Genomic DNA, 27,849 nt, shown 5'->3' on the forward strand with positions numbered 1-27,849 from the left:
GCATGTATCACTGCCTGACATGCAATCCTAGCTAAGAACTTGGCATTTCACCATCATTCGAGTGTCTACATCAGCCCATGCCCATGCCCCAGACACCTCAACAAATCTATTCAATGCAGAATCCATAAAACAGCTCACACCCCATTTATTATTTAAAAATATTTTGTTACAAAAGGAAAAAAATACAATGCAGTATAAAAGATTGACAGCGTCATCAAGTTTATTACACAATTTTCAACCTATCAGAAAGACAAACAAATCACCGACAACAGGGGGACGGGACCTTGGCCTTTTTGAGGGATGGGTGTTTTTTTTCCTTTTGCTATCAGGAAATAAAACTAAAAATGGTGTCATTGAGTAAAAACAAAACAAATGGGGAGAAAAAAATTCTCCGGGTAAACGGCATTTCTGGTATTCTATATATATTTTTCCTTAAACTGTCACCTTTTCTCTACATTTTAAAAGACACCCGGAGTTGCTCTCAATAAGCACATCACTTAACACTTGGCCAGCTGGGTGGGGTGCCATGTTCTGAAGTGGAGGTGGGGATGGGGTTGGGGGACAGGGGGAAAAAAAGCTCCAACCTGTAGCCTCTGTCCCAAGGGAATGTGCCTCTCCAATCCTGCGGGGGACTCCCTCAGTGACTGAGGGCTATATGAGAAACGTGCTGGGAACAGAGGAAGGGTTTAGTCCAATTCAGTCTCTCTCCTCTGACCCAGAAGGGTCTCTAGTGACCCTATGTCTCACATGCCAAGTCTCATCTCACATGCCACGTCTCATGTTAGATGTCAGATGCCCTGTAGATGCATGCAGAAGTAGCATCACCCCATGGGTACCGCAGGACCTCGCTGCTGCCTCCTCCTTCAGCAGCAACCACATTACAATTTGGATGTTATGGAAAAGCAATTCCATTTGCCTGTAGAGAAAATGGCCCCCAGAATGCTGGTCCTTAGAACTCTGAGCTGAGTTCATTCAAGTCGGGCTCTGTTTCTTCTGGCTCCTCATCTGAGGCAGGAAGTATCTCCAGGCAGAGTGAGAGGAGCTATTAAGTCAACAGTCAAAAGGTGAAAAGACACCAAATTTGTGACTTTACCTGCCTACTAGTGCCAGGTTATCCCACAATAAGTATGTACCTGGGGGATGCAAGCCCATGCTTACATCAAACCTGAAAAAAGAAAAGCCTATGGAAGTAGGCCATATCCTGCCCAACTTGCTTCTTTCCCCATTCCTCCTGGTTACTTCACAAGGGTTCTTCATTGCTGAGGTCCCAATGTCCCCATCTCCCAATGGGCAGTACCTTCCTCTAAAACAAGGAAGTAGCCTTCTGGGGGAAGGGCTCCATGTGTTAAATGGAAAAGCCCCAGGGAAAGGGAACAACTAAGAGCTGGTTATTGCAAGAGGTACCCAAGCACTAAGCAGCAGAGGGTGGTAATTGGCTCTGCCAGGCTTCCCAGCAGCAAGCAACCTCATAGGCCTTCTCTGCTTAGGAGGGGCAAGTCCACTGAGAAGGCTGGGCAGCGCAGAGTTGAAAGAGTTCAGCCCTCTGGGAGGTCAAAGAAATAAACCGTCAATACGTGAGAGGGAAAGCAGGAACAGAAGTAGCTTTTCATAAGGTAATTTCTGTTCTCATGGTCCCTCCTCAAAGGGCTAGAAAGGTAAAGGAGTTAAACAAAGAAGTGGTATGTTAGCAAGGGGTTTGGACCCTCTTGGCCCCATTAAATCTAGTGCTGAGGGCAGGACCCTGGGCATATTTTGGCACACCCAGTCACTCTCCTAGATCCTGCATGGAGGATCTATTTTCTTTGGGAAGGAAGTCTTCCCATCAACCTCACCATTGAACTGCTCCCGGAGAATCAGAAACTCATACGTTTTCTTGGACAAAGCACCATTCTCTATGGAGACCAGGGGCCTGGACATGTTCTTTTCTTCCTGTCTGCCACCCCTCCCAATCACACGAAGTCTTTAGGTTCTTTCCCCTGGCAAACAGGAGGTGTGGGATTGGGAGGGCTGCCAAGCAGTCTTCAATCCTGTGGGGCAGAGGGTATTCCCTGGGTGTCTGGAGGGAGTTAGGGGTTTGGAGGAAAGGGAAGGGGGTGGGGCGGCCTCCGTCCTTTAGTCCTGATCAAGGTGAGGAGATGCAAGTCCATTAAAAAAAATTTGCTTCCAACCAGACTCCTGCAATGAGAACATCAGAAGAAAAGAAAGAAAACACAAGTTAGAGGTTACTTTCTGAATGACAGGGGCTTATATAAAACACACATATTCTAACGCTACAACTTAAGAAGTAGGGAATGCAGACAGAGAATGCAAGTCTGGGAAAACAAAGCAGGACTGTCTGACACTAGAAGTGGTGAGGAATGGCTGGAGGAGAAGCTACAGTGAGTAGAGAGAAAAAAAGCAGTGACACCCACTATAAAGATTCGGTGAAAAAACATAACAAAATGAGGTCTCTGAACGTTCGACTGAAAAGGAGACTTTGGCTGCAAAAGTATGGAAACTGACATATTTCAAGAAAAGTTGCTAAAAGGGAATAAGGTGAGTTTAAATATGGGTTAAGAAGTCTATTCTGTGCAAGTCATAGCTTACCTTAAGGGGAAGGGGGAAAAATCTGGAAATGGGAGGTTTAGTGGTAAGAAAACAAGTATGTACACAACCAAATCCATTAATCCCCAAACACCCAAGAGGCCCTAGCAGGCAGGATGCACATACACAGGAAACTCTTAAATCCTTCTTTTTTCTTTTTAAAGGAGTCCTGGCTAAAAGTGCCTTTATGAGTATGTGTGTACACAAACACAGCCCCAGAGGTTTTCCAAGTGTACTAAAACTCGAGATTTTAAGTCTTTCCTCGCATGACAGCCATAGGTGAGGAACCAGGAAACATACTAACACTAAGCAGGAGTCACGTGGCCAGGCCAGAACAGAAAGCAGAGCATGGAAGAAACCTAAATGCAGTTAAGAAGTTTTACCCAAAAGGGTCTATTAAGCCACCTGTCACATGGCCACCAAACAAAGTTCCTACTATACTCAGCACCTGTTCCAATGCTGCAATACCCATCTGCGGGTGGTGGTATGGTCAGTCTGAGCATATTAAACAGAATTAATAGCCAGAGGGAAAATGAGGAATTAGAATTTCTCCTAATGCCCAAACTGGCAACACAGCCTACGCACAAATGTTTACCTTTTATATAACTACTTCTGTAAAGTGGCCTTATAAAACCTAGAGGAGACATCTACATCCTCCCTGATCCTTGTACACACCGAAATGACATTATTTTCAGCTTGGGTCCTCAGAATCTAGGCCTAAGCCTTCCTGGCCTGTCTAAACACCTATGCAGGCTGGTATTTGTCCCATTTTCTCTAAGGGAAAACTGAAGCCCTCAGTGCACTCAATTACATACCATTAGGGCTTCTGAATCTTTGAATTCGATCCAAATTGAAGAGAAAGCTCAGTTTTCAATGGATAACGAGGACAGGAATGACGTGAGAATAACTATATTTCAAGTAGGATAATGTCCTAAAATAATGAGATAACTGACATAGTTGAGAACTACAAAAAGTTGAAGACACAGGTTGCAGAGGATTACTTGTACACCAAGAGAAGCAAGCCACAGCACTGAATTCTTAAATCTCCATGGCTACATTTTGGTGCCAATGTTGGAATGCAGGCAGAAATCAGAGATTCCTTCAAGTGGGCCAATTAGCCTTCAGGCCCCAGAACTGGGTCTTACGCCGAGAAAAGATGGACAAAGAAGGCTACTGTTCTATTGCTGCCTCTGGACAAAATGTACCTTTCACTCTCAAGGAACACCTGTCATCACAGAATATAAATATGATTCACTTCTAACTAAAAGGTTGCTATAAATGAGGACCATGTACCATCTTCCCAACATGAAACTTCCTAAGCCATAACTTGGTCACTACAGATGGAATTAAGGATCCTTAGGGTGAGAATGTAAGAAATTAACATTCTTGGGATGCCTGATTCAGTTCTTTCAGACTATTATTCAGACACAATAACCACTATATCAAACGGGTGACCAGGAAAAGTGAGGAAGTAGAAAACCTGCCTCAGAGTTAATTTTTCCCATCTTGTCATGGGCCTACACAAGTCAAATGACTGTTTTCTAGGCAATATTGTTACAGCATTTTCAAAGTTACCAAAAGAGAGTTATCCTCATAATGGGAGAAATAGTCTCATCTTATTTTATTTTTATTACTATTATTTTTTGAGACAGGGTCTTGCTCTATTGCCCAGGCTGGAGTGCAGTGGCACAAACATGGCTCACTGCAGCCTCTATCTCCCGGGCTCAAGCGATCCTCCCACCTAAGTGCCCCCAAGTAGCTGGGACTCCTCCTGCCTCAGCACCCCCAAGTAGCTGGGACTACAGGAGCACACCACCATGCCCAGCTAGTTTTGTATCTCTGGTAGAGACGAGTGTTTTGCCATGTTCCTCAGGCTGGTCCCTGAGCTCAAGCGATCTGCCCCTCTCGGCCTCCCAAAGTGTTAAGTTACAGGCATGAGCCACTGTGCCTGGCCCCATTTTATAAGTGGAAGAAATAATGCAAAGTGACAGCTAAAGACTCAGGTTGAGATGTTTAATTCTCAAACTACTGCTGGATCAGTGGATCTCGCTGGTAATTTCCCTGTCATAAGGCTGTCAGGAGCAAAGCCATCAGGAATGGTGACATGCATTTATGTTCTAACTATTAAACTGAATGCAGCCCCAAAGACAACAGTGCATGCTCTGCACAGGTCAATCATCACCTTCCTGGTCACTCTTATCCCAGTCAGCTCCAAAAGATATACACTGTAGCCTACATGTGCTTTTCAACCCACAAGTAACAATAGCAACTGTGCAGACTCAAACAAGAAAAGGGAGTTAGGACTGGACCAAGACCAACTCTAATGCCTGCCCTCATGCCCACTTGAGACTGAATTAGGCCAAAGTTGTTTGTGGTCTCCATCTACAATAGCGTCTGCTTTTCCAGAGGATACATGGGCATCTCCCCAAACTCAACCTGTTGCAAAATCTAGAAAGAAGTACCTGGAGCCCACAGCCTAACTGTTGATTCTGCATGAGTTACCCTAGATTTCAATGATGTTAAGCACTCTAGGATTTTGTGGAATAAATGAGTGGCTAACAACAGAGAACAGAGACAAAAAATATTAGTAATTTTTCATCTTTCCACTTACTTGTTTGGGAGAAGATAAAAACAATTCCTGGCTATAAATCTTTTTAAGCTAATGGCCAAAGAACAAGACAGAGGGCAGTAGCCAAACCTAAAAGGAGTATTTTGGTTTTTAGTAGGTTGTCACTAGGCAAAATACTGCTAATTTTCCAACTATTTACATTCCAGCTACTGCTCATGAACTATAGGGGCTCACAGGTGGTGAGAGTTTCTTTGTCCTTCTTCATCCAGATATCGCCATCCCAAAGACACCAAACAGAACTACTATTCTTTCCCCTCACTTTCCTTTTCAATTACCATTACTTTAGATCAAGCAGGGAAATAATCAAGGACATCTTTTTTTTTTTTTTTTTTTTTTGAGACAGAGTCTCACTCTGTCGCCCAGGCTGGAGTACAGTGGCGCGATCTCGGCTCACTGCAAGCTCTGCCTCCCGGGTTCATGCCATTCTCCTGCCTCAGCCTCCTGAGTAGCTGGGACTACAGGCACCCGCCACCATGCCCGGCTAATTTTTTTGTGTGTATTTTTAGTAGAGATGGGGTTTCACCGCATTAGCCAGGATGGTCTCGGTCGGGATAGAGACGGGGTTTCACCATGTTAGCCAGGACGGTCTCAATCTCCTGACCTCGTGATCCACCCACCTTGGCCTCCCAAAGTGCTGGGATTTCAGGTGTGAGCCACCGTGTCCGGCCAAGGACATCTTCCTAATGTACTTGATGTGAGACAGAGAAATGGGAAGTCCTAGAGACTTATAAATCTGCAACCACAAAATTAAGAAAGGACCCTGAAGTTACCTGGGTCACGCAGTAGCCTCCAAGAACTACAGACAGACCCCCAGCCACTCTGGCCTATTTTAAAGATTTCCACAGAAGCAGAGACAACACCTGCTCCTATATGCTTATATACTAGAAACAATCTTTCCAGAAGTTTTCCTTCAGTTGGGATTGCTAAGCTGGTAGGATGCAACCTAAAGACACAGCACTCCCTCTGACTCCCTACCAATATGGAGCCTGTCTAAGAATGAAAGCAACAGAGAAAAGCAGAGCTGAGAGATGCAGATAAAGTCTGGATGTCACAGCCAGAGCCCCTGGATCCAACCAATCTTAACTGAACTTCTCCATTACTTAAGAGTTTTTCTCCCAACCTTCCTGCTTTCATTTTGCTTCAAAAGAAAATTAGAGCCAGTCGCAGTGGCTTCATGCCCATAATCCCACAGCACATTGGGAGGCTGAGGCAGGGGGATCACTTGAGGCCAGGAGTTCAAGACCAGCCTGGGCAACAAAGCAAGACTCTACAAAAAGTTTAAAAATTAGCCCTCAGGAGGCTGAGGCAGGAGGATCACCTGAGCCCAGGAGGTTGATGTTACAGAGCCATGATGGTGCCTCATGACAGTGCACTCCAGCCTGGGTGACAGAGTGAGACATTGTGTCTATTAAAAAAACAAAAACAAAAACAAAAACAAAACAAAACAAAAACAGCCGGGTGCGGTGGCTCACGCCTGTAATCCCAGCACTTTGGGAGGCCGAGTCAGGTGGATCACGAGGTCAGGAGTTCAAGACCAGCCTGGCCAAGATGATGAAACCCCGTCTCTACTGAAAATACAAAAATTAGCCAGGCGTGGTGGTGGGCGCTTGTAATCCCAGCTACTCGGGAGGCTGAGGCAGAGAATTGCTTGAACCCGGGAGGCGGAGTTTGCAGTGAGCCGAAATTACGCCACTGCACTCCAGCCTGGGCAAGAGTGAGACTCTGTCTCAAAACAAAACAAAACAAAAAACACAACAACAAAATAAACAACCTTGTCACTAAGTCTTTTCCAAAAGCAAAAAACCCTTCCGTTGAAGTAATTATCCACCACAAAGCCTCTAAACCTGTTAAAGATAATTTTTCAGATCAGCTTTCTCCTCTCTGACTAAAACATATTAATTTTCAAAATCTTTTAAATAAACCGGTTTTTTTTTTTTTTTTTTTAAAGAGATGGGGTCTCGGCCGGGCATGGTGGCTCACGCCTGTAATCCTAGCACTTTGGGAGGCCAAGGTGGGCTGATCACGAAGTCAGGAGTTCAAGGCCAACCTGGCCAGTATGGTAAAGCCCCGCCTCTACTAAAAATAGAAAAATTAGCGGGCGTGGTGACGCACGCCTGTAGCCCCAGCTGCTGGGGAGGCTGAGGCAGAATAGCTTGAACCCGGGAAGTGGGGGTTGCAGTGAGCTGAGATCATGCCACTATACTCCAGTGTGGGCGGCAAAGTGAGGCTCTGTCTCAAAAAAAAAAAAAAAAAAAAAAAAAGATAGGGTTTCACTATGTTGCTCAGGCTGGTCTCAAACTCCTGCTTAAGTGATCCTCTAGCCTCTGCCTCCCAAATTACTGAAGTGATGGGATTACAGGCATGAGGCACCCACCCGCCCCTCCTCCCTACCTTTTTTCAGACAAGGTCTCACTGTCGCTCAGGCCAGAGTGCAGTGGTGCAATCACAGATCACTGCAGCCTCGACCTCCTAGGCTCAAGCAACCCTCCCACCTCCACCTCCTAAGTAGCTGGGACCACCACACTTGGCTAATTTTTGTATTTTTTGTAGAGACAGGGTCTCCCTATGTTGCCCAGGCTGGTCTCGAACTCCTGGCTCAAACAATCCTCCCATCTTGGCCTCCCAAAGTGCTGGGATCACAGGTGTGAGCCATCATGCCGAGCCTAATTCTTAAAATCATTAATGTTGCAGCTTGAAAACTAAGTGGCAATGGCTTTACTATTAGTCAATTTTCCTAATTTAAATTGAAAGTTCATAATGATAATAACAATGGCTATTAATTATTGAGAACTTAGTATGTGACAGGTACCATGAGTGCTAAATGGTCTACATGGACTCTCTCACTAAAACTTAGCAAGTCACTGGGACAGTTGCTTTTATTATCTTCATTTACAAATGAAGAAACTGTGGAACAGAAAGTAATATGGCCAATTATTAGTGGAGAAACTGGGATTCAAATTGGTATCCGAATGCAGACACCATACTCTCACTCAGATACCAGGTTAAGGCAGTCAAGAAACAAGCAGAAACAGCTGAATCTCAGGGTAAGACTCCCCATAAATGTGCAGAAAATCTGCCCTGAAATTCCAGTTATGTAAATCAGAAGTTCCCCCTACCCTTGCTGCATTTACTTTTGCTTTAAAGAGAGAGAATTCTTCACTATAAATCTTTTTTTAATAAAAAATCCCCCAGCAGCCAGGAACGGGGCTTCTCCCCACCTTTCTCAGTGGTGCCGGTCCCGTTCTCTATCCCGGTGTCTCTCATGCTCCCGGTTCCTTTCTTGGAAATAATCATCATGCCGATCTTCATTATGAAGCAGATCCCGGTGCCTCCTGCTGCTCTCCCGGGACCGGCTAGGTGACCTTTCCCGGGACCGATGTCTTTTCCTATTAGAAAGATCCTTCAGCCTCACTCAGAAGGCCTACCACTTTCTTTCCAAGAATGTGGTGTTTGGGTGTCTTCCGATATTTGCCTAAACTATTCCTCTATTACTCTACCATGGGCCTGCTGTCTGAGGATTTTAGCTCTTTGAGGACTACTCTTTTTTGGGAAGATGATTAACAGGTAAATTTATCTGTTGAGAACTAATTTATCAGGTGTAGTGCTAATAATTTTGTATGGATTATCTGACCTAATCTTTACAACAGGTCTGTAAGATAAATACTATCAGTGTCCCTTTTATAGAAAATGAGAAAAATAAGGCTTGGAAAGTTGACTAACTTCCATACACAAGAAGGTCATACAGATAGTTAGCAGCAGAACTGGGATTCTAATCCAAGCTTGTAGGGCTCCAAAGCCCATGTTCTTAAAAATATCTGTCTGTATTTTTTCCTACATGAGCCCACTGCCTCACCCACCAGATTCCAGATGTTACAACACTTATTAATGAAAGCATCTGATTAGTTTCTTCCCCCAAAAGACATGAAGGCTAACGTCCAGACTTTCAGCCAGGTCTTTCCCAGATTCCCTGGGCTCCATTTGTTCCCACTCCCTATCCCCGGAAGAGTGCTGCTTGGGGCTGGTAGGTGAGGACACAATCACCAACTCACCTGGAAGAGCTCCCACTGGCACCCACACTGTAGGACTTGGCTTCGATGCCATGAAGACAGTCCTTAAGAGAGGAGATGAGGACACGGCAACGCTCATCATTGGCAACCCGGGACTGTTTGATAACCGCAATGGCTGTGAGCAGCGTCTCAATTGCGTCACTGTAATCCCCTGATAAAGGATGAAGGAGAAAGGCCAAGGGTGAGGAGAGATGGTAAACTAACTGGACCAAAAGGAGAACTCAGGCAGACACAAACCAAGAGTAGCTAGCCGTCCCAAACAACCGCGGTAAAAGAGACAAGGCAGATGTTGCAAGTGTAAAACTGGATGACACCTATATTCCAGCAGTTCGGAATCTAACAGATGTTGTCAGATGAACAAACTGACACACTGTTGTCCAGGGGCTATTTGACATCTGTTAAAATAAACAATGTGCATATTTTTTGAGCCAGCAATTCTATTAAAAATTTTCTACTTCTGTTCACAAGTGTGTATGTTTAACAGTGTTTTAGTGGTTTTTTTTTTTTTTTTTGAGACAGAGTCTCACTCTGTCGCCCAGGCTGGAGTGCAGTGGCCGCGATCTCGGCTCACTGCAAGCTCCGCCTCCCAGGTTCATGCCATCCTCCTGCCTCAGCCTCCTGAGTAGCTGGGACTACAGGTGCCCGCCACCACACCCAGCTAATGTTTTGTATTATTAGTAGAGACGGGGTTTCACCGTGTTAGCCAGGATGGTCTTGATCTCCTGACCTTGTGATCCGCCCGCCTTGGCCTCCCAAAGTGCTGGGATTACAGGCGTGAGCCACTGCGCCCGGCCAGTGTTGTTTGTTATATTATCTTCAATAGGGTCTGGCTATATAAAGGAACATTGGTTCTACAGAATATTACATTATTAATGTAATATTAACAATTAAAAAAGCAGGAGGTAAACCTGTATGTAAACAAAGTAATCCATGTAAAGCCCTTAGCACAGTGCCAGGCACACAGTAAGGATCAATAAATGTTACGTTATATGTTGATATAATAGGTGTCCAGAATATACTAATTGAAACAAGCAAGTTTCAAAACCATATCCTGTTTTTGTAAAAACAATAAAAATTATATAAATTGTCATATGCACAGAAAAAATTCTGGAGGAATATAAACTATAAAAGGTGGTCTTATTGGTTGATGGTCCTTGTATAGAGGACTATTTTGTTTTTGAGACGGGTCTTGTTTTATCATCCAGGCTGAAGTGCAGTGGTATGATCATAGCTCACTGCATCCTTGAACTCCTGGGCTCAAGCCATCCTCCTGCATGCCACTTCACCTGGCTTATTTTTCAAAAACTTTTTGTAGAGATGGGGTCTCACTATGTTGACCAGGCTGGTCTTGAATTCCTGGCCTCAAGTGATCCTCCTGCCTGGGCCTCCTAAAGTGCTGGGATTATAGGTATGAGCCACTGTACCTCATGAGACTTTCTAAATAATGTGTATTTCTACAAATTATTTTTAACCTACCATCAGATGTATGTGTGTGTATATATGTTATTTACATAAAACATGTATGCGTAGTATATGTATACATTAAAAAAATTATGGCTGGATGCAGTGGCTCACACTTGTAATCCCAGCACTTTGGGAGGCCGAGGTGGGCGGATCACTTGAGGCCAGAGATCGAGACCAGCCTGGCCAAAATGGTGAAACCTGGTCTCTACTAAAAATACAAAAACTAGCTAGGCAGTGTGGCATGCACCTGTAATGCCAGTTATTTGGGGGGCTGAGGCAGGAGAATTGCTTAAATCTGGGAGGGAGAGGTTGCAGTGAGTCGGGATCAGACCACTGCACTACTCCAGCTTGGGCAATAGAGCCAGACTTCGTCTCAAAAAAAAAAAAAAAAAAAAAAAATTTATGCTGTCATAAAAAACTAGGCCTTTCATTTCCCAACTCTGAGCAATGCCTGGCTCAGGGATAGTGGTCATGGGGCGGGTACCTACACTTTGCTTTTCCAAGCTAAGTCAAGAGCATTAAGGACAAAAGTTAATACAAAGAAAATATGAATTCAGGCAGGGGTCCAGTGAAAATGAAGCCTGGCAGCTTCCTCTGTGCAAGGCAACAAGAACAGAAACTATGGAGAAACTGTCCAGTGGAGGCACAAGAATATGAAGACATCAGCTCCATCCTGGCAGGGAATTTTTGCCTGTTTTTGTAGTACCTTCAATAAGTATTTGTGGTTTGAATGACTGGAATAAGAACAACAGGAGATCAAGATTCAGTTATTGATCATCTTAGTGTGAAAGGGTTGATGAGGAAGAAGGAACAATGAGTACTTTCTTTATACTGTTCTGTGTATTTAACCCATATAACCCATGGGTATATATTACTTTTTAATTTAAAAAGACTAATTTTTTTTTTTTTTTTTTTTTTTTGAGACACAGTTTCACTCTGTTACCCAGGCTGGAGTGCAGTGGCACAATCTCGGCTCACCACAACCTCCACGTCCTGGGCTCAAGCAATTCTCAATTCTCGTGCCTCAGCCTCCCGAGTAGCTGGGTCTACAGGTATGTGCCACCGTGCCTGGCTTATTTTTGTATTATTAGTAGAGATGGGGTTTTGCCATGCTGGCCAGGCTGGTCTCAAACTCCTGACCTCAAGTGATTTACCGGCCTTGGCCTCCCAAAGTACTGGTACTACAGGCATGAGCCACTGCACCTGGCCTAAAAAAGATTAATTTAGATGTCAATGTAGATTTTTCTGGTGGGAAAAAAATGAAGGGAACATATGTACTTTCTGTCTTTAACCTTCTCTGTGGATTCAAGTTTGGCAAGATGATGCAAAGATGAAAACTGAGGGAAAGCAGATGGTAATATTTAGGGCTAACTTATTTCTTAGGAGATCTGATAATCTACAGACATTTACATTCATGTAGGAAACTCACAGGAAGGAAGTGAATATGGCTAATGTCACGATGTGAAAACCGGACCAGAACTCTGAAACTTCCTGTAGCCTCTTCTTTTAGAAACTAAAGATCTTCTGCTCAGGGCTTTCAGAATCATGGCTGCTGGTTCTACCCACTTAATAATGAGAGCAGGGCAAAAGTTAGCTGTAAGGGCATAACATGCCTTAAGATGACATCTACAGACTTGCCTCTTTTTAGGATAGGCTACCTACCAGCTCTGCTTAGACTCCCAAATGTAATCAGATTTCATAGCAAACCATTATCTAGGCTGGATGTGGTGGCTCACACCTGTAATCCCAGCACTTTGGGAGGCCGAGGCAGGCGGATCACTTGTGGTCAGGAGTTCAAGACCATCCTGGCCAATATGATGAAACCCTGTCTCTACAAAAAAATACAAAAATTAGCCGGGCGTGGTGGCAAATGCCTGTAATCCCAGCTACTCGGGAGGCTGAGGCAGGAGAATCGCTTGAAACCAGGAGGTGGAGGTTGTAGTGAGCCAAGATTGCACCACTGCACTCCAGCCTGGGCGACAGGGCAAGACTCCCTCTCACAACAAACAAACAAAAAAACACATTATCCAGTCAAAACATCATTCCTAAAGAAAACCCAGGGTCTATATCTGGTATTGGGTCTACTACACAGACACTAGATCTAAAGATCAACCACTGAGATGGAGATTTCCACAAGGCAGGAATTTCATTCTACAGCAAACACCACATCGAGATAGTATTAATTATTTATATTCTAGGCATTAAGTTGGTTTTCATGAGGGCAGGCCTAGATACAGGCTAAGTAATACTGCCGGAGCTTCCCCAAGGCCAAGAAATCAGGTTACATATTGCTCTTCAAAGTATGCCGCTCTTGATATCTACAGTACTCCAACTTTACCTTGTTGAACTTTTGCCAATAGAAATTACAAAATCAGGAAAAAAAAGTAAAGGTTAAGGAGAAGGCAGCAAAGGTAAGCATTGAGTTACCTGCACTGGCTCCAGATACCGCTTTGGAAATGGCACTGCTGGAAATTGCTCTGTTTCGCTTCATGATATCTTCAAATTCGGCTTCACTCACTGTAGAGGGTGGAGGGCCCGAATCTCGGCTGTACAGAGAAAATACCATCCTTGATTGCTCACATCCCTTATTATTTTTACTGTACTCTACAAGACTTTGGTAATTTTGGCATAACACACAACAATGCTAGACATCTGCAGCATTCATAACACCTGCTCCTGCATTTAATTTAATTAAGCACCTTAAAAAGGGGTATAAAGGACATGGTACTACTTCCCAGGAGTCAATGCTATGATAACAGAATGTCCATAAGGGAAAGAACAAGGATTCAGTGCTCACTTTCTCAGGGAGAATAAAATGCTTAATACACTTATTTACCCTGGCTCAAATCTGAAAGGAACAATAGTCCTTACCTGCCATGGTGGTTATAGGGGGCAGAGGCCTTCATGTAAGTATCTGGTGGAGGCCCCACTGTAGCGTTTGGTGGGGGGAAGAAGGCTGGATTGAGGTGAAGGGCAGGTGGGATGGCCCCAGGGGGAGGTACAGCAAGATGAGGAGGTAATCGAGGAGGTGGGGGCATGAGATGCTGGTAGTGGATACCAGGAGGAGGAGGAGGGACCCCAAAGCTTGAGGAGAGAGGTGGTGGGGGTGGAATTGGTGGTGGGGGCAGACCCATCAGGGGAAGGGCCGAAGGAGGACGATTGAAGTAGGGCAGCACACTGGGGGGCTTATCCACACGAGCAGATGAGGGTACAAGGTTCTCAGAGGGTGTGGCCCGTCCATCAGCAGAATCACTAGAATCTCGGGAATGGGCCCGCGGAGGTATTCCTATGAAGCAAAACAGAACTGACGTTACCGCCCAGGCTTTACACAAACCCACAGGACCAGTTCATCCTTCAGAAGTTATCAGACACCCTACAAAGGAAGGTGACTAAAGAGGCTGAGAAGGTAAAATCATCTACTGCCTTTTTTTTGGCTTCAGAGGTCAGAAGCAACTCAGTGAAGACATTAAATCCAAAAAACAATATCGTCCTAAATCCTGTCAAAGAATGTTTTCCATCTAGAACTCCAGAAGTGCTTCAGAACAGATTTAATTTATCCTTATATATATCTTCTATTTTTAAATGTAGAAGGATCCTGATAGCCCACGAGAAAATGACAGTGTTCACTGATGTTCAGGTGAATTGCAGTTGACTTGAAACCCCACATCTCCTGAAGAGTTCAGGACCTCTCTCCTTAAACTAATACTAGTTAACCTCTTCCTGTTGCACACTTAAAATGTTCTCTTTGCCACAGGGTGTTGGCTAGGGAATTTAAGGGAAGAGAGGGAGTGGCAGGAACTGGATGGCACTTCTATTTACATACTAAAACTAGTAATCAGGGTGAGAAAGAGACACACATGAAGACTAGACAACTGGAGGTTAAGTGAAAGGTAAGAAAAATTGGGAGATACGCCAATAAAAGATCCGCCCACAGCACAAGCAGACAGCACACAGCTGACAGTAAGGATGCTTAGCAAAAGCTTGCTACAAAACATGTCTCAAATCTGGGGAACTCCCGCTAGATTTCAATGGCCAAAATCCTCTACCCTTCAGGGCAGCCTAACAGGAACACCATCACCACATGCTAGTATGGTGCTGTGCACAACAGGAGCTCAGAACATGTTTTAAACAGCTGGAAGCATGGATTCTGACACTGTCAAGTCACTTGGTTAAACTTGTTCCTTCTCTCCAGTTTAACAGTCTAAGCCTGTTTATTGTGGAATCCAATAGAAGAACAAGATCACATGGCTTTGGGGGGGTCTTGGAGATAGAAAGATGCCACTGGCAGCAAGTGTGGAGGAAAGAGTGCTCCTTAAACTAGAATACGATAGTTAATCCCAGCTCCTGAGTAAAGCCTAAGGTGGAATCAATTATGTTGACAACCACCTAGATTTCTCTCTTACAGAACAGTGCCAGTTCTGTTTTGTTCTTCATGTCTCAAACACATGGCAACTGGCTCTTTCCTAGAGTTCTCTCAAACTGAAGAACAAAAAGGTATAAGGCAAGTGTCATCTGACAGTTAACCACTTTCCCAGCTACTACTGTTGTCACATCTGCAAAGGTTCTGTTTTGTATCTATGGCTACAAGTCCCAAAAGACGCAACCATTTCTATGCAGAGGAAGTCCACCAGCTTTACTCAGTGAATTAACAGAGCCCAGGTCCATCAGCATGACAGAGCAGAAAAACAGCACTCAGTTACACAATCTTTTCAGCAAAGAAAAGTAACATGAAAAGTAGCTGAGTAGAAGTAGAACGTTACCCCCAGTACAGCTGTAAAATTACATACCTAAGGAAAGTCAGGGATGAATTACAGAAAGACTCCAAAACAGAGGGGACTTGAAAATACAACTTGTCAAGGAAGAAGAGTGTGTCCTTTCTAACATGGAACAACAAGAGTTCACACCAAATCTATCTAGGCTGTCAATCTAGTTAAAAGAACAGCTGTTCCTATGCAAGAGCAAAGTGGTCCTATTTCTACCTGGAGGATACACCCAATCAATACAAGGCACTATTTTGAGAGCTGGACCTAAGCAGTGACAGAACATCAGTGATCAAACTTTGCTGTTCCTCCCACTGTAGCAAAAGAAATTAAGGGTGGTTGGCTGTCTCAGGGAAGGCCTTGCAGGGTGGCTGCACTTTATGAGGTCAGGAAAATCCAAGGTCTAGTCCTCAAGTTTCTCAGGTTCAGAAACTTGCTTCAACTGGGGTGACTAGGCCCTAGGAGACTGATTCATGCTAACCAAACTCACAAGAGACTGATTCATAAACCATAACACCAATTTATTAATTTACAATGAGAAATGTAATTGCCAAGCAGACCAGAATACTTGTGTCGGCTGGTCAGCGAATTCTCTTCCTAGTAGAAGACCCTAATTGGGAAACCAAATTAGCATCAGAAAGTGGCCTAGTGAGTACAGTCAGAATAAAGAGAGTAAGATGAACATTAGGGAAACTGTCCTCAAACTAAGGTAGTTCTGAGGTAACTTTCTTTTTTCTTTTTTTTTTTTTTTTTTGAGACAGAGTCTCACTCTGTCAACCCAGGCTGGAAGGCAGTGGTGCAATCTCAGGTCACTGCAACCTCCACCTCCTGGATTCAAGAGATTCACCTGCCTCAGACTCCCGAGTAGCTGAGATTATAAACATGTGCCACCATAACCGGTTAAGTTTTGTATTTTTAGTAAAGACAGGGTTTTGCCATGTTGCCCAGGCTGGTCTCGAACTCCTGACCTCAGGTATCTGCCCGCCTCGGCCTTCCAAAGCACTGGGATTACAGGTGTGAGCCACCATGCCCAGCCCCTAACTTTTTTATTTTCCCCCCAAGATGGAGTCTTGCTCTGTTGCCCAGGCTGGAGTGCAGTGGTCTGATCTCAGCTCACTGCAACCTCCGTCTCCCGGGGTCAAGCAATTCTCCTGCCTCAGTCTCCCGTGTAGCTGGGATTACAGGCACGTGTCACCCACACCCAGCTAATTTTTGTATTCTTAGTAGAGGTGGGGTTTCACCATGTTGGCCAGGCTGGTCTCAAACTCTTGACCTCGTGATCCACCCACCTCGGCCTCTCAAAGTGCTGGGATTATAGGCGTGAGCCACCGCGCCCGGACTGTAACTTTCTTTACTAATGGGATATTCCTGCCAAGCAGACTAAAACATTTGGTAATCAAAAGAGCACCCTCTCCCCTGGACAAAGCTGGAGAAATATTGTTCAAGTCTTATTCTCCAACACTCCTCTTGGTTGATTCCTTACAGTATCCTTCCAATCAACGTTTATGAAAAGATTATAGGCATCTTTTAGTTACATTTTAGGGTGGCTGCTTCTTGATAATTTATAGAGAGGCGTGTCTTAAAAATTAAGCCCATTCACCTAATGCCAAGTTTTAGACAGAAACACAGAATTTAGAGGTGATGGAACTTTAAACATCATGTCACTAGTCCAGATGGGGAAACAGGCCCTAAGTAGTAAAGCGACTTGGCCAAGGTCACACGAGTCAGTGGCAGAACCAATCTACAACCTGAACCTACTTGACTCCCAGCACAATGCTCTTTCTTCTATATAGACCTATTCTGAGGACTACTTGTCGACCATGACACCACTCACAACCACCATCACCCACCCCCAAACTCATCCACACTGTAGGCTAAGCCTACACCATAGAAAACAAACCCACAAACATCCCCCCGCTTCATACAGATGGTCTCCACGTACCCCCTCTTGGGACTCGGACACACTCACGTTTCCGAGCCTGTGCCTCAAACTGTGACAGGTTCTGCCGGGTGGCCGGCCTCACGTCCACTTTTTCTCCATTAAGAACTTTCCCTGGTAGGAGTTCCAACAATTTGTGGACAGAGTTTTCAGAGGCTACCACCACCTCAGCATACCTTAGGAAAGAAAAATTAAAAATGAATGAAATCTGTAGACAACCAAGAGAAGAAAAAAGAAATTCTCTTCCACTTTTAGTAAAAATTGATAAAGCAAAGGACATCTTGCTAAACTAAACACACATACAGCACTAACAACAAAGAGACAGCCTAAATCTTTATTTTTTTGGAATTAAAAATCAGTATTCTTCGCCCCTTAACAGATGGATGTTCTACTACACTGCAGCTAGGTCCCTTTCTAAGGCAGTTTGCCGAAACCAAGGCAGTAAGCTGGGCCAGGGGTGGGAGGGATTAAAATCCAGGGCCAAAATATAGTACAGATCTTTTATCCCAATGGTTACAAATTAAAAGGGGCTTCTCAAATCCAGACCTCACCCTTTGGACTGGCCATTTGCTCGATTCTCTGCAAATTTCAACTCCACCACATCATAGACTCCTATAGAGCGAATAACCTGGATCAGCTGCTGGTCTGTGGTCCACTGGGGCCGGCAAGATGGAAAAGGAAGAGATGTCAAGAGCTACACCCCCGCCTGCCAATGTCCCAAACCCAGGATTCTAGTCACAACTAAGTCCCCCCAGAGGAAACTCAAAAGCCTGGCAATATTTCAATTAGTGCAGACTTTTCTTATTGTCCTCACCCATACAGAATTCCAAACCCACTCACCCCCAATCTCCATCTTTAGAGATTACGAAGATTAAAACTTATTTTAACTTTGACTGCCGTTTGGGCTGGCTGGTCATCAGTTCAAACATTCACAGCTAGCAATTTTTTAATTACAGATCTGTCCAGGCTAGAGTTGACCATTGCCAGAACTTCCCCCACAGTAAATATACTTCTTAATTTGAAAAAACCGCCCCCACCACCAGCCCCAAAACATCACAAAATAACTTGCAGAACAACAGTCACCACCTACCCCAAGTATACTAGAGTTATCAAGGTCTTTAATCCCCATCACCCACCATTATCACAGGACCATCTAATGACCACCAAGAGTTCAAGGTGTTCACTCTGAAATCTCGTCCCTCAGATGACCCTGCTAGACATAAAGCCCCAGGGTCAGGGGCAGTAACAAGATGGCAGAAAAAGCAACTACCCACTTAATCATTGCTTTCTTCGGCACCAGTACGTCCTCAGGATAGTTCTCTTTCAGAGATCAATCCAACCTGATCCCAGGAAAAAGAAATCCAACCCCATCAGAGCACAAAACAGTGCAACAGTGGTTTCTGAAAATGCCATCACCTCCCAGTGCTCTCCCTCCAGCCCACCCATAAGCATTTTTGGTTACCCACACTCACCCAGGAGAAGCTGCCCACATAGACGGCAGCTCGTCTATTACGCAGGCCACTGTAGGTATACAGAATTGCAGGGGTCTTGTTGTTGGGCTTGGGAGATGGCTCCTGGCGAACAGGAGGAGGTGGCTCAGTGCTGCTGCTTCTGTCATCTGAGGGCTGTGAGGTGGCTGTCAGCACATCATCATACAGGTCAATCTGATCTGTATTGTTGAACTCTGGGTCCTAAGAGATGAGGGGTTGGCAAAGGTAGGTCTGCAAACTTCATTTTGTTCATTCTATTTCACTCTAGTTTATTAGAATCCAGTTAAATACTTGGTAAAACATGTACAAAACTTCCTTGTCCTACCCCAGGAAACAAAGTAAGAAAAACCTCCTTTTGAAACTGTATCACTTAATTATGCTTATGTACATTTTTTTCCCCTCAAGAATCTGTTAATAGTCTGTAAAGTTTCTGGCTTTAGCCAACGGCAAGAATCAAAAAGCACTGGGTGATTAAGCAAGCAAAGAAAGAATGCATAATGAGATGCATGGGCTGCTGTTATCAATAAGGTCAGCTTCTAAAGACCACATCTAAGATAAACTAACGAAAACTTATTTTCAGTATCTTATGCTATTTCCAAAATCAAGTGTTACATAAAATTCACTTGTCTATTTAATAATAAATTTATTTAGAAACAGAATGCAGAGGAAAAGCATGAAAGTGGGTACAAAAATGCAGAAAAGATTGGGAGTTACTGATTTAAATCCCTTGATTGGTACAAATGATTTAGGAAAGCTGTAAACTCATTGTACACAATCCCATCTTTCCATCGGAGAAAATAAAAAATAAATAAAAGGGAAGGGAATAACAACAGCGGTTTTCCCCTACTAAGTTCTATTTCATAAATGACATACAGACCCAATGCATTACCATGACGTATCTAGGAGACTTTTTTTTTTTTTTTTTGAGACAGGGTCTCACTTTGTCACCCAGGCTGGAGGGCAGTGGAGCAATTACAACTCACTGCAGCTTCAACCTCCTGGGCTCACGTGATCCTCCCACTTCAGTCTCCCAAGTAACTGGGGACTACAGACATGCGCAACCATGCCCAGCTAATTTTCAAATTTTTTTTGTAGAGACAGGGTTTCACCATGTTGCCCAGGCTAGTCTGGAACTCCTGGACTCAAGTGATCCACTAGCCTCGGCCTCCCAAAGTGCCGGGATTACAGGGGTGACTACCATGCCCAGCCAATATTCAATGATATACAAAAAACAGTTAAAGTTCTCTAAAATATAAGGGCCAGAAAACAGGACAAGAACATAAACTGTATCACACAGTAAGCATTTACAATATGAATATGTATTATGGAAAATGTGCAAAATACATATTCTGCCTATGTGATATCTTACTTACTATATACCAAAACCCCTAAAACTACAACTACTACTACTACGATACAGGACCTTAATGTTTAGGATTTTACAGGCTGGGTGCAGTGGCTCACGCCTTGTATCCCAGCACTTTAGGACGCAGAGACAGGCAAACTGCTTGAGCCCAAGGGTTTCAGACCAGCCTGGGCAACATGGTGAAACCCTATCTCTACAATAAATACAAAAATTAGTTGGGCTTGGTGGCACACATCTAGTCCCAGCTACTCGAGAGGCAGAAGGATCACTTGAGCCCGGGAGGTTGAGGTTGCAGTGAGCCACGAGTGGACCACTGCATTCCAGCCTGGGCAACAGAGTGAGACCCCATATCAACAAAAAAAAAAAAAAAAAAAAAAAGAAAAAGTGTTCAGGATTCTACAATGTAATTACCTCAGAGAAAACTTTTTTTTTTTTTTTTTTTTTGAGACACAGTCTTGCTCCATTGCCCAGGCTGGAGTGCAGTGGCACCATCTCAGCTCACTGCAACCTCTGCCTCTTGGGTTCAAGTGATTCTCCTGCCTCAGCCTCCTGAGTAGCTGGGATTACAGGCACACACCACCATGCCCAGCTAATTTTTGTATTTTTAGTAGAGATGGGGTTTCACCATGTTGGTCAGGCTGGTCTCAAACCCTTCATCTCGTGATCTGCCCACCTTGGCCTCCCAAAGTGCTAGGATTACAGGCGTGAGCCACCGTGCCTAGCCTCAGAGAAATCTTTTTAAGGATTAGACAAGCATTTTATTTTTATTACAAGAATTAGACAAAACATTCAAACAATGATAAAGATAATGCTGCCAAAATGACAGAGACAGCAAGTAGTTCAGTGTTTTAAGGATGCTACGGCAGTTTCATATTGCTATTCTTTTAAAAAGGGAATAAAGGAGACACCTAAGTTGGGAAACTTGTCTAGTACCCTGAAGAAACAGTTTCTCCAAGGCAACTAAAGACAGGTGGCTCCCTTAACTTTCTCCCTCCAATATCACGGCAATAACTGCTAATTCTGAAGTGATCTGAAGAAGACTCGCTAAAAAATTTACTCTTAGACCAGTCCTTGTATTATAAGAACCTTTGGAAACAACCTTTCAGTTTTTCAGTTTATCTGAAGTACAGTGGAAGAAAATGCACACTAAGAGAATAATCTTCGGTTGTTCTGATAGACAAGGGGGAAGGATTCTACTTCCTAAAGCATATAAATAATTTCAAATATTAAAACACTCTAAGAAACCCACCAGGTGGGCTTAACCCTTGTAAAAACGTTAGAAAAAGAATAGCAAGAGACAGTAAACTTTTAGGGGGCAACTTAACAACAAGAAATTAGTGAGGCAAATAAGCACAGGAAGCTTGTTCCATGTAGTCAAATCCATCAAAAAGGATTGTGCATAAAAAGGGTCAGCATGTAAAGAATGAGGAGAGAAGCTAACACTGGAGAGGACAGGGTGGATAATAAAGTAAGGTGAGGTCAGCTAGGGCTAATGAGTGGGAAAACATTTTGTGTGTAAGTAATCACTATAAAATATTTCACAGCTCTTACGTCTCAAACTATCCTAACTCTATAGACAAATCACTCTTCTATTCATGTACCAGGTATGGTGAGTTGCTCCTGTGGTTCAAGGTAGAGAAAGGATTTATATACATCACTTGATCCCATCCAATGCTCAAATCCTTAGAAAGCAGTACTTCACACCAAGATTCTTCTTTTTTTCTGAGATAGAGTCTCACTTTGTCACCCAGGTTGAAGTGCAGTGGCGCGATCTTGGCTCACTGCAACCTCCGCCTCCTGGGTTCAAGCGATTCTCCCGCCTCAGCCTCCCAAGCAGCTGGAATTACAGGTGTGCACCACCACACCCAGCTAATTTTTGTATTTTTAGTAGAGATGGGGTTTCACCATGTTGGCCAGGCTGGTCTCTAACTCCGGACCTCAGGTGATCCTCCCACCTCAGCCTCTCAAAGTGCTCGGATTACAGGCGTAAGTCACTGCACCCAGCCTTCTTTTTTTTTTAAATCAAGGATTTTCAAACGACACGTAAACAGAATAAGGAAACACATCATCTTGGATAATCGAATGGAACCAAACTGAGATTCCTTTCCATGCGGTATCTGTAATTCAGGTATATGTGTCTAAAATTTGTAATGTAAAAATGATCACTGAAAATTGAGTAGTGGACTAACATGCAGATTTGGACAGCTCAGAGACCAAATACATCACGAGGAAACCCTTCGTACTATATGCTTAGGCAACCAATCCACTGTTTTAAGATCCCTTAAGAATAGGATAGACTAGATCCTGGAGAATCTTGGTATGGCTACCACTTTTAGAAACAAAAGGATTGAATGAATACAAAATTATCACAAGATTTAAATGGTCTCTCTGGGCCACAGAGCCTCAGTTCAAAGCAGCTGGTGGGAACTGCACAGGGCAAGTCTGTTGAGGGTTCTACTGAAGAAACAAGGTATCAAATTGTTTGGATTTTAATCCCCCAGCATCACAATTCATTTTACTTGTTCAGCTAGTAAAACAGAAACACAGTTAAGGGCCAGAGATTTTTCTCAGCGGATTTATGCAGTGATAGATTAAAGTAAAATCAAATTCTACAAATTAAGTGAAAAATACGTTTTACATGCACTGATATTCAAAGTTTCATTCCAGGGAGATTAAACATGAAACATATATTTAATACTGAATAACTATCTCAAAGAATTTTGTGTTTAATGGCACAGAAAGAACTGTGACTGTCTCATGAAACTTCCTGCTTCCCTGTAAACAAAAGAGAACATGTGTGATTTTCAATTTAAATAAGATATTCTCCACTTGTCTGCTCAGTGTTCCTAACCTCCACCCTCTTCTTCCTCATATCCCACTGAGGGAAGTAACTAGCCTAGGATTTATTTTTCTCAGAGCAACCAACTTGATACCATTGTTTCTTTTAATTGTAACCAAGGCTTAATCAAAAATTTTGGCTTTATAATGACCATTTCCACAGTTCCCACTTCACACCCTCCTTGTCCTTCACTGTACATTGTCGTTGTCCACCACCCCTACCCACCAGGAGTGGAATCTGTTTTGAGTACAGGGACCCACTTTTTTTCCCTTTTACCTCACTAGTCCTGGCACAGTGCTTAGCAAACACAAGTAGCTCAATAAATAAATACTTATTGATGGACATAAGGAAGAGAACTGGACACACTGTGCAAAGCCTGTCTCAGTATGAAAAGCCAAAACTCGGCCGGGCGCGGTGGCTCACGCCTGTAATCCCAGCACTTTGGGAGGCCGAGGCGGGCGGATCACGAGGTCAGGAGATCGAGACCATCCTGGCTAACACGGTGAAACCCCGTCTCTACTAAAAATACAAAAAATTAGCCGGGCGTGGTAGTGGGCGCCTGTAGTCCCAGCTACTCGGGAGGCTGAGGCAGGAGAATGGCGTGAACCCGGGAGGTGGAGCTTGCAGTGAGCCGAGATCGCGCCACTGCACTCCAGCCTGGGCGACAAAGCAAGACTCCGTCTCAAAAGAAAAAAAAAAGAAAAGCCAAAACTCCCAGCAGAGCAACTGATCTCAGTCACCTTTCCAGAGTTCTCCCTGGCCCAAGAGAGCCAGTGTGAATCCCAGGACTCCCTGTGTTACAGGAATAAAGTAGCTCTGGCAAAAACAGGCTTTTGCAGCAAATGCTCTAAGAGATCAGGGAATAAGCACCATAGGGTTCCATCTAGGAAAAATATTAATTTTCCTTGAGGAGCAAAGTGCACATGAAGGGCTTCCTGTGCATGGGCCAGCTTGGGGCGAAATCAGTAACATTCTTAAAACATTCTAAAACACAATTTGTACTGGGTGCCTTCAGACTAAGCCAGCTTCTAACAATTCTAGCCAAAGTTTTTTTGTTTTTTTTTTAAATAATTTCTGTAGCTTCCAGATGACACTAACACTAACTTTGTCAAAAATAACTAATTGGTATGTGTATGGGGGGGAAGCACTCATCCCCTCACCTTCCACAAAACATAAGATATTCAAAATTCACACTTTCTTCAGCTTGCCTAGCGTCAAATATTGCCCGTTGGATATATGTATCTATTGAAGTCCACATACTACCTTTAGCCTGTCTTAGACCCATAAAAAAGTCCTTTTTAACTGAAGAGACCAGAGAACAAACTGTTGAGGCCAATAACTTATACTCTAACAAAGCAGTGACCACTGGACAATGAGTTCTGCCTATTTCTCAAAGTGAAATGAATGGCACTATTATCAATCCACAGATAAGAAATTAGAAGGGGAAAAGCTTTTCATTAATAACAAAGGTGGCTGGGTACAGTGGCTCACGCCTGTAATCCCAGCACTTTGGGAGGCCGAGGTGGGCAGATCACAAGGTCAAGAGATTGAGACCATCCTGGCCAACATGGTGAAACCCCGTCTCTACCAAAAATACAAAAATTAGCTGGGCATGGCGGTGCGCGCGCCTGTAGTCCCATCTACTCGGGAGGCTGAGGCAGGAGAATCATTTGAACCTGGGAAATGGAGGTTGCAGCGAGCCAAGATGGTGCCACTGCTCTCCAGCCTGGCGACAAAGAGAGACTCTGTCTCAAAAAAAAAAAAAAAAAAAAAAAGAGAAGAACTAAGGAGCGCTCTTGTTATCTTGGTGGGGGAGAAACATAATCTGCAAAAAGTCTGAACTGGGCAGAGTGGCTCACACCTATAATCCCAACAGTTTGGGAGGCTGAAGTGGGAGAATCACTTGAGCTCAGGAGTTGAGAGACCAGCCTAGGCAACACAGCAAGACTGTTTTTTTTTTTTAAGGTATTAAAAGTCTGATTCAAATGAATATGGAAAACTCAGGAAAACAATGATTTTGTAACTAAATTCACATCTAGAACTTTTCTCTTTTATCCATAATTATTGGACTTATTTAAAACTAAAAAATTTTTTCGCCATGCACGGTGGCTCACGCCTGTAATCCCAACTTTGGGAGGCTAAGGCGGGCGGATCACAAGGTCAGGCATTCGAGACCAACCTGGCCAACATGGTGAAACCCCGTCTCTACTAAAAATACAAAACTTAGCCGGGTGAGGTGACCCACGCCTGTAGTCCCAGCTACTCAGGAGGCTGAGGCAGGAGAATCACTTTAACCTGGGAGGCAGAGGTTGCACTGAGCCGAGATCGCGCCACTGCACTCCAGCCTGGGTGACAGAGAGACTCCGTCTCAAGAAAAAAAAAAAAAAAAAAGGAAAATTCACCTATTTAAGACAACCAGCAGCTATATTTAAAGGACCACAGTTAACCACAGCAGAGACAAGAAACCTGCCATTAAAAAGTATAATTGGTGAAGCTGTATAATGGGTACAAGGTCATTACATTATTCTGCTTTTGTGTATGGTTTATAATTTCCATGTTATAAAACCATAATACATCAAAAAATAGATTTTCATGTAAACTTATGCCAAGTGAAAAATAAATGGCATGTATCCGCCTCTTCCGTTGCCTCATATCAAAGTCAGGGTCCAACCAGGGAACTTTCCCTTTCTAACCCATTCAATACATGCTCTTACCAGGTCCTTATGTGTACCCACTGGAAGATGCAAATAGGAAGAGCCAGCTTACTTACATAGAATGGTGCTGAAAATAACCCAGGCAAGATATTAGTACGTTTTCAATAGAAATTTTGGAACATTCTTGAGAATTGACCTCAAGACTGAAAAACTTAACTGCATGGAAGATTATTTCTTTGAGAGAATTTTTCTTGTGTTTTTAAGAGTCAGGGTCTTGTTCTGTTGCCCAGGATAGAGTGCAGCGGCCCAATCATGGCTCACTGCAGCCTTGAATTCCTGGGCTCAGGGAGTACCTCTTGCCTCACTCTCCAGAGTAGATGGGACTACAGGCACAAGCCACCACATCTCGTTGTTTTTTTTTTTTTACATTTTTGTAGAGACTGGGTCTTGGTATGTTGCCCTGGCTGGTATTGAACTTCTGGTCTTAAGTAATCTTCCCATCTCAGGCTCCAGAGCAGCTGAGATTACAGTCAAGAGCCACCTTGCCCAGCTCTAGATAAATTTCTGTATAATGTTCCCTGGTACAATAAAAACAAATCCAACTGAGGGTATGTGCATGGGTCTATTATCAGTTTTCTAACTGGTTTGTCTAACGTCTTTACTCTTTTATTCCCTCTAGAAAGACTAAAGGTAACCAATACAATTTATTATACCAAAATGCCTGTGGACTTCTCATGACTGGAGTCAACCTACTTATAAAAGGAAGTAAAACTTAATTGGAATGGAGTTGAAACTAAATGTTAAAGTTATCTTTTCTACTTTGCCTTTGCACTGTCACGATGGAGGAGACTACACTTCTCCAGCTGCAGGTTGAGAATGTAAAGGAACCGGTATCAACACTGTCTCATGAATACCGCAGCAAATGTACTTTTGATTTTTAAGTGTGGTTAGTCTGACATCCAACTTTGGCTTCCTGGGGAGTAAATTCCACAGGTTGATTCACCATTCTATTACACCTGCTTTTTATTTGCTCTTAAATCAAAGCCTTTAAAATTAAGCCTGGAGCTTCAAATTAACATAAAGAGGAATGGAGTGTAGTCTTTAAAGTTTCTGCAGGAGAAAAATTTTAGACCGGATAGACGCGTGTTCAAGCCTAGGACTGGTACAGCTTGAAACCACTGCCAGTTTGCTGAAAATGATTCCTCAGATGATCAAGGAAAATCCCAAAGCTCCTGATGACCCCTCACCTGGTTGAACTCCTCGTCAGCATATATATCAATCAAGTCCACTCCTTCTGACATGGCTCCGGAAGGAAGATCGCGAGTCCGGAGGATGGACAAAGTAAGGAAGATGCCACTGCGGGATTCGGAAAAATGCAAGAATTAGAAGGCACGAGGGTCCTGGGCTGGGAGGAAGGTAATGGTTGCTAACCTCCCATCTCCAGAGACGCAGCATCCTGGCGGCCCCAGCTCGGCCCCACCCGCTCCGCCCCGCCCCCGGCCTCGCACCGCCCCCCGCTCTCCCAGGCCGCCGGGGGTCGCTGCCCATCACCCTCGGGCCCGACCCGGGTAGCGCCGCGTCGGCGCCGCAGCTGCCTATGGCGCGACGGAAAAGTCCCACCCTCGGGTCCTAGTGGCCCTAGGACGGCGTTGCGAAGAATGACCGCGGCGAAGCCCGCAGCCCCTATCCGCCGCACCTGCCTAGCCCCCAAGGCGGCTCCGGCCAGGGCCCCCAGGTGTCAAGCAGCTCCAGCCGCCTCTGCCCCCCACCCAGGCCTACTCTTCGCCCCCAGCTAGGCCCGCCCCGCTCCCTCCCCACAAACCCGGCCCGGCGCGCTCTGCCTCCTCCCTCAAAAGGCCCGCGCCTCCCTCCGCCCGCAGACTCCGGCCGTCCCATCTCAACCGACCCCCTTCCCGCCTCAGTGCCGGCCCGGACCCCTCTTCCGGCCCAACCTGCCCCCGGCCGCGCGCCCCCGTTACCGGGAATATGGCGGCGGCGGCGGCGAGTCCGGACTAGGCCCGAAGCGCGCGAACCGCTCTCCGCCCCAGGTCCCGCCCC

General features: G+C 44.4%; 1 protein-coding gene across 5 annotated transcripts; it reads right to left on the bottom strand.

Moving 5' to 3' along the window:
- Positions 1-121: 121 nt before the first annotated feature.
- Positions 122-27,846, bottom strand: CPSF7 (cleavage and polyadenylation specific factor 7). Of its 5 annotated transcripts, none has more exons than XM_031015757.3 (10): positions 27,771-27,846; positions 27,039-27,147; positions 18,915-19,133; positions 17,994-18,097; positions 17,446-17,618; positions 13,615-14,029; positions 13,171-13,289; positions 9,262-9,430; positions 8,431-8,598; positions 122-2,175 (listed from the first exon to the last, which is right to left on the bottom strand). In XM_031015757.3, the coding sequence occupies exons 2-9, from the start codon at positions 27,090-27,092 to the stop codon at positions 8,436-8,438; spliced, it is 1,416 nt and encodes a 471-aa protein (XP_030871617.1). In that variant the 5' UTR covers positions 27,093-27,147; positions 27,771-27,846; the 3' UTR covers positions 122-2,175; positions 8,431-8,435. The 5 variants fall into 5 exon arrangements, with proteins under 5 accessions (XP_030871617.1, XP_030871620.1, XP_063549275.1 ...); XM_031015760.3 differs by having other exon boundaries at positions 17,473-17,618; positions 27,771-27,831; XM_063693205.1 differs by lacking the exon at positions 27,771-27,846 and having other exon boundaries at positions 13,615-13,672; positions 13,874-14,029; positions 17,473-17,618; positions 27,039-27,141.
- Positions 27,847-27,849: the final 3 nt, after the last annotated feature.

The sequence above is a fragment of the Gorilla gorilla genome, chromosome 9 (genome assembly GCF_029281585.2).
Source record: "Gorilla gorilla gorilla isolate KB3781 chromosome 9, NHGRI_mGorGor1-v2.1_pri, whole genome shotgun sequence".
NCBI classification, from domain to species: Eukaryota; Metazoa; Chordata; class Mammalia; order Primates; family Hominidae; genus Gorilla; species Gorilla gorilla.

Bases quoted from the DNA above. Each gene is read 5' to 3' on its own strand.
- CPSF7 (XM_031015757.3), bottom strand. From the start codon at position 27,092: ATGTCAGAAGGAGTGGACTTGATTGATATATATGCTGACGAGGAGTTC. The intron at 18,098-18,914 runs GTGAGTGTGGGT...TGCCGGCCCCAG, and splicing joins ATGTGGGCAGCTTCTCCTGG to TGGACCACAGACCAGCAGCT. The intron at 13,290-13,614 runs GTAAGGACTATT...TTCTCTGTACAG, and splicing joins CCCTATAACCACCATGGCAG to CCGAGATTCGGGCCCTCCAC.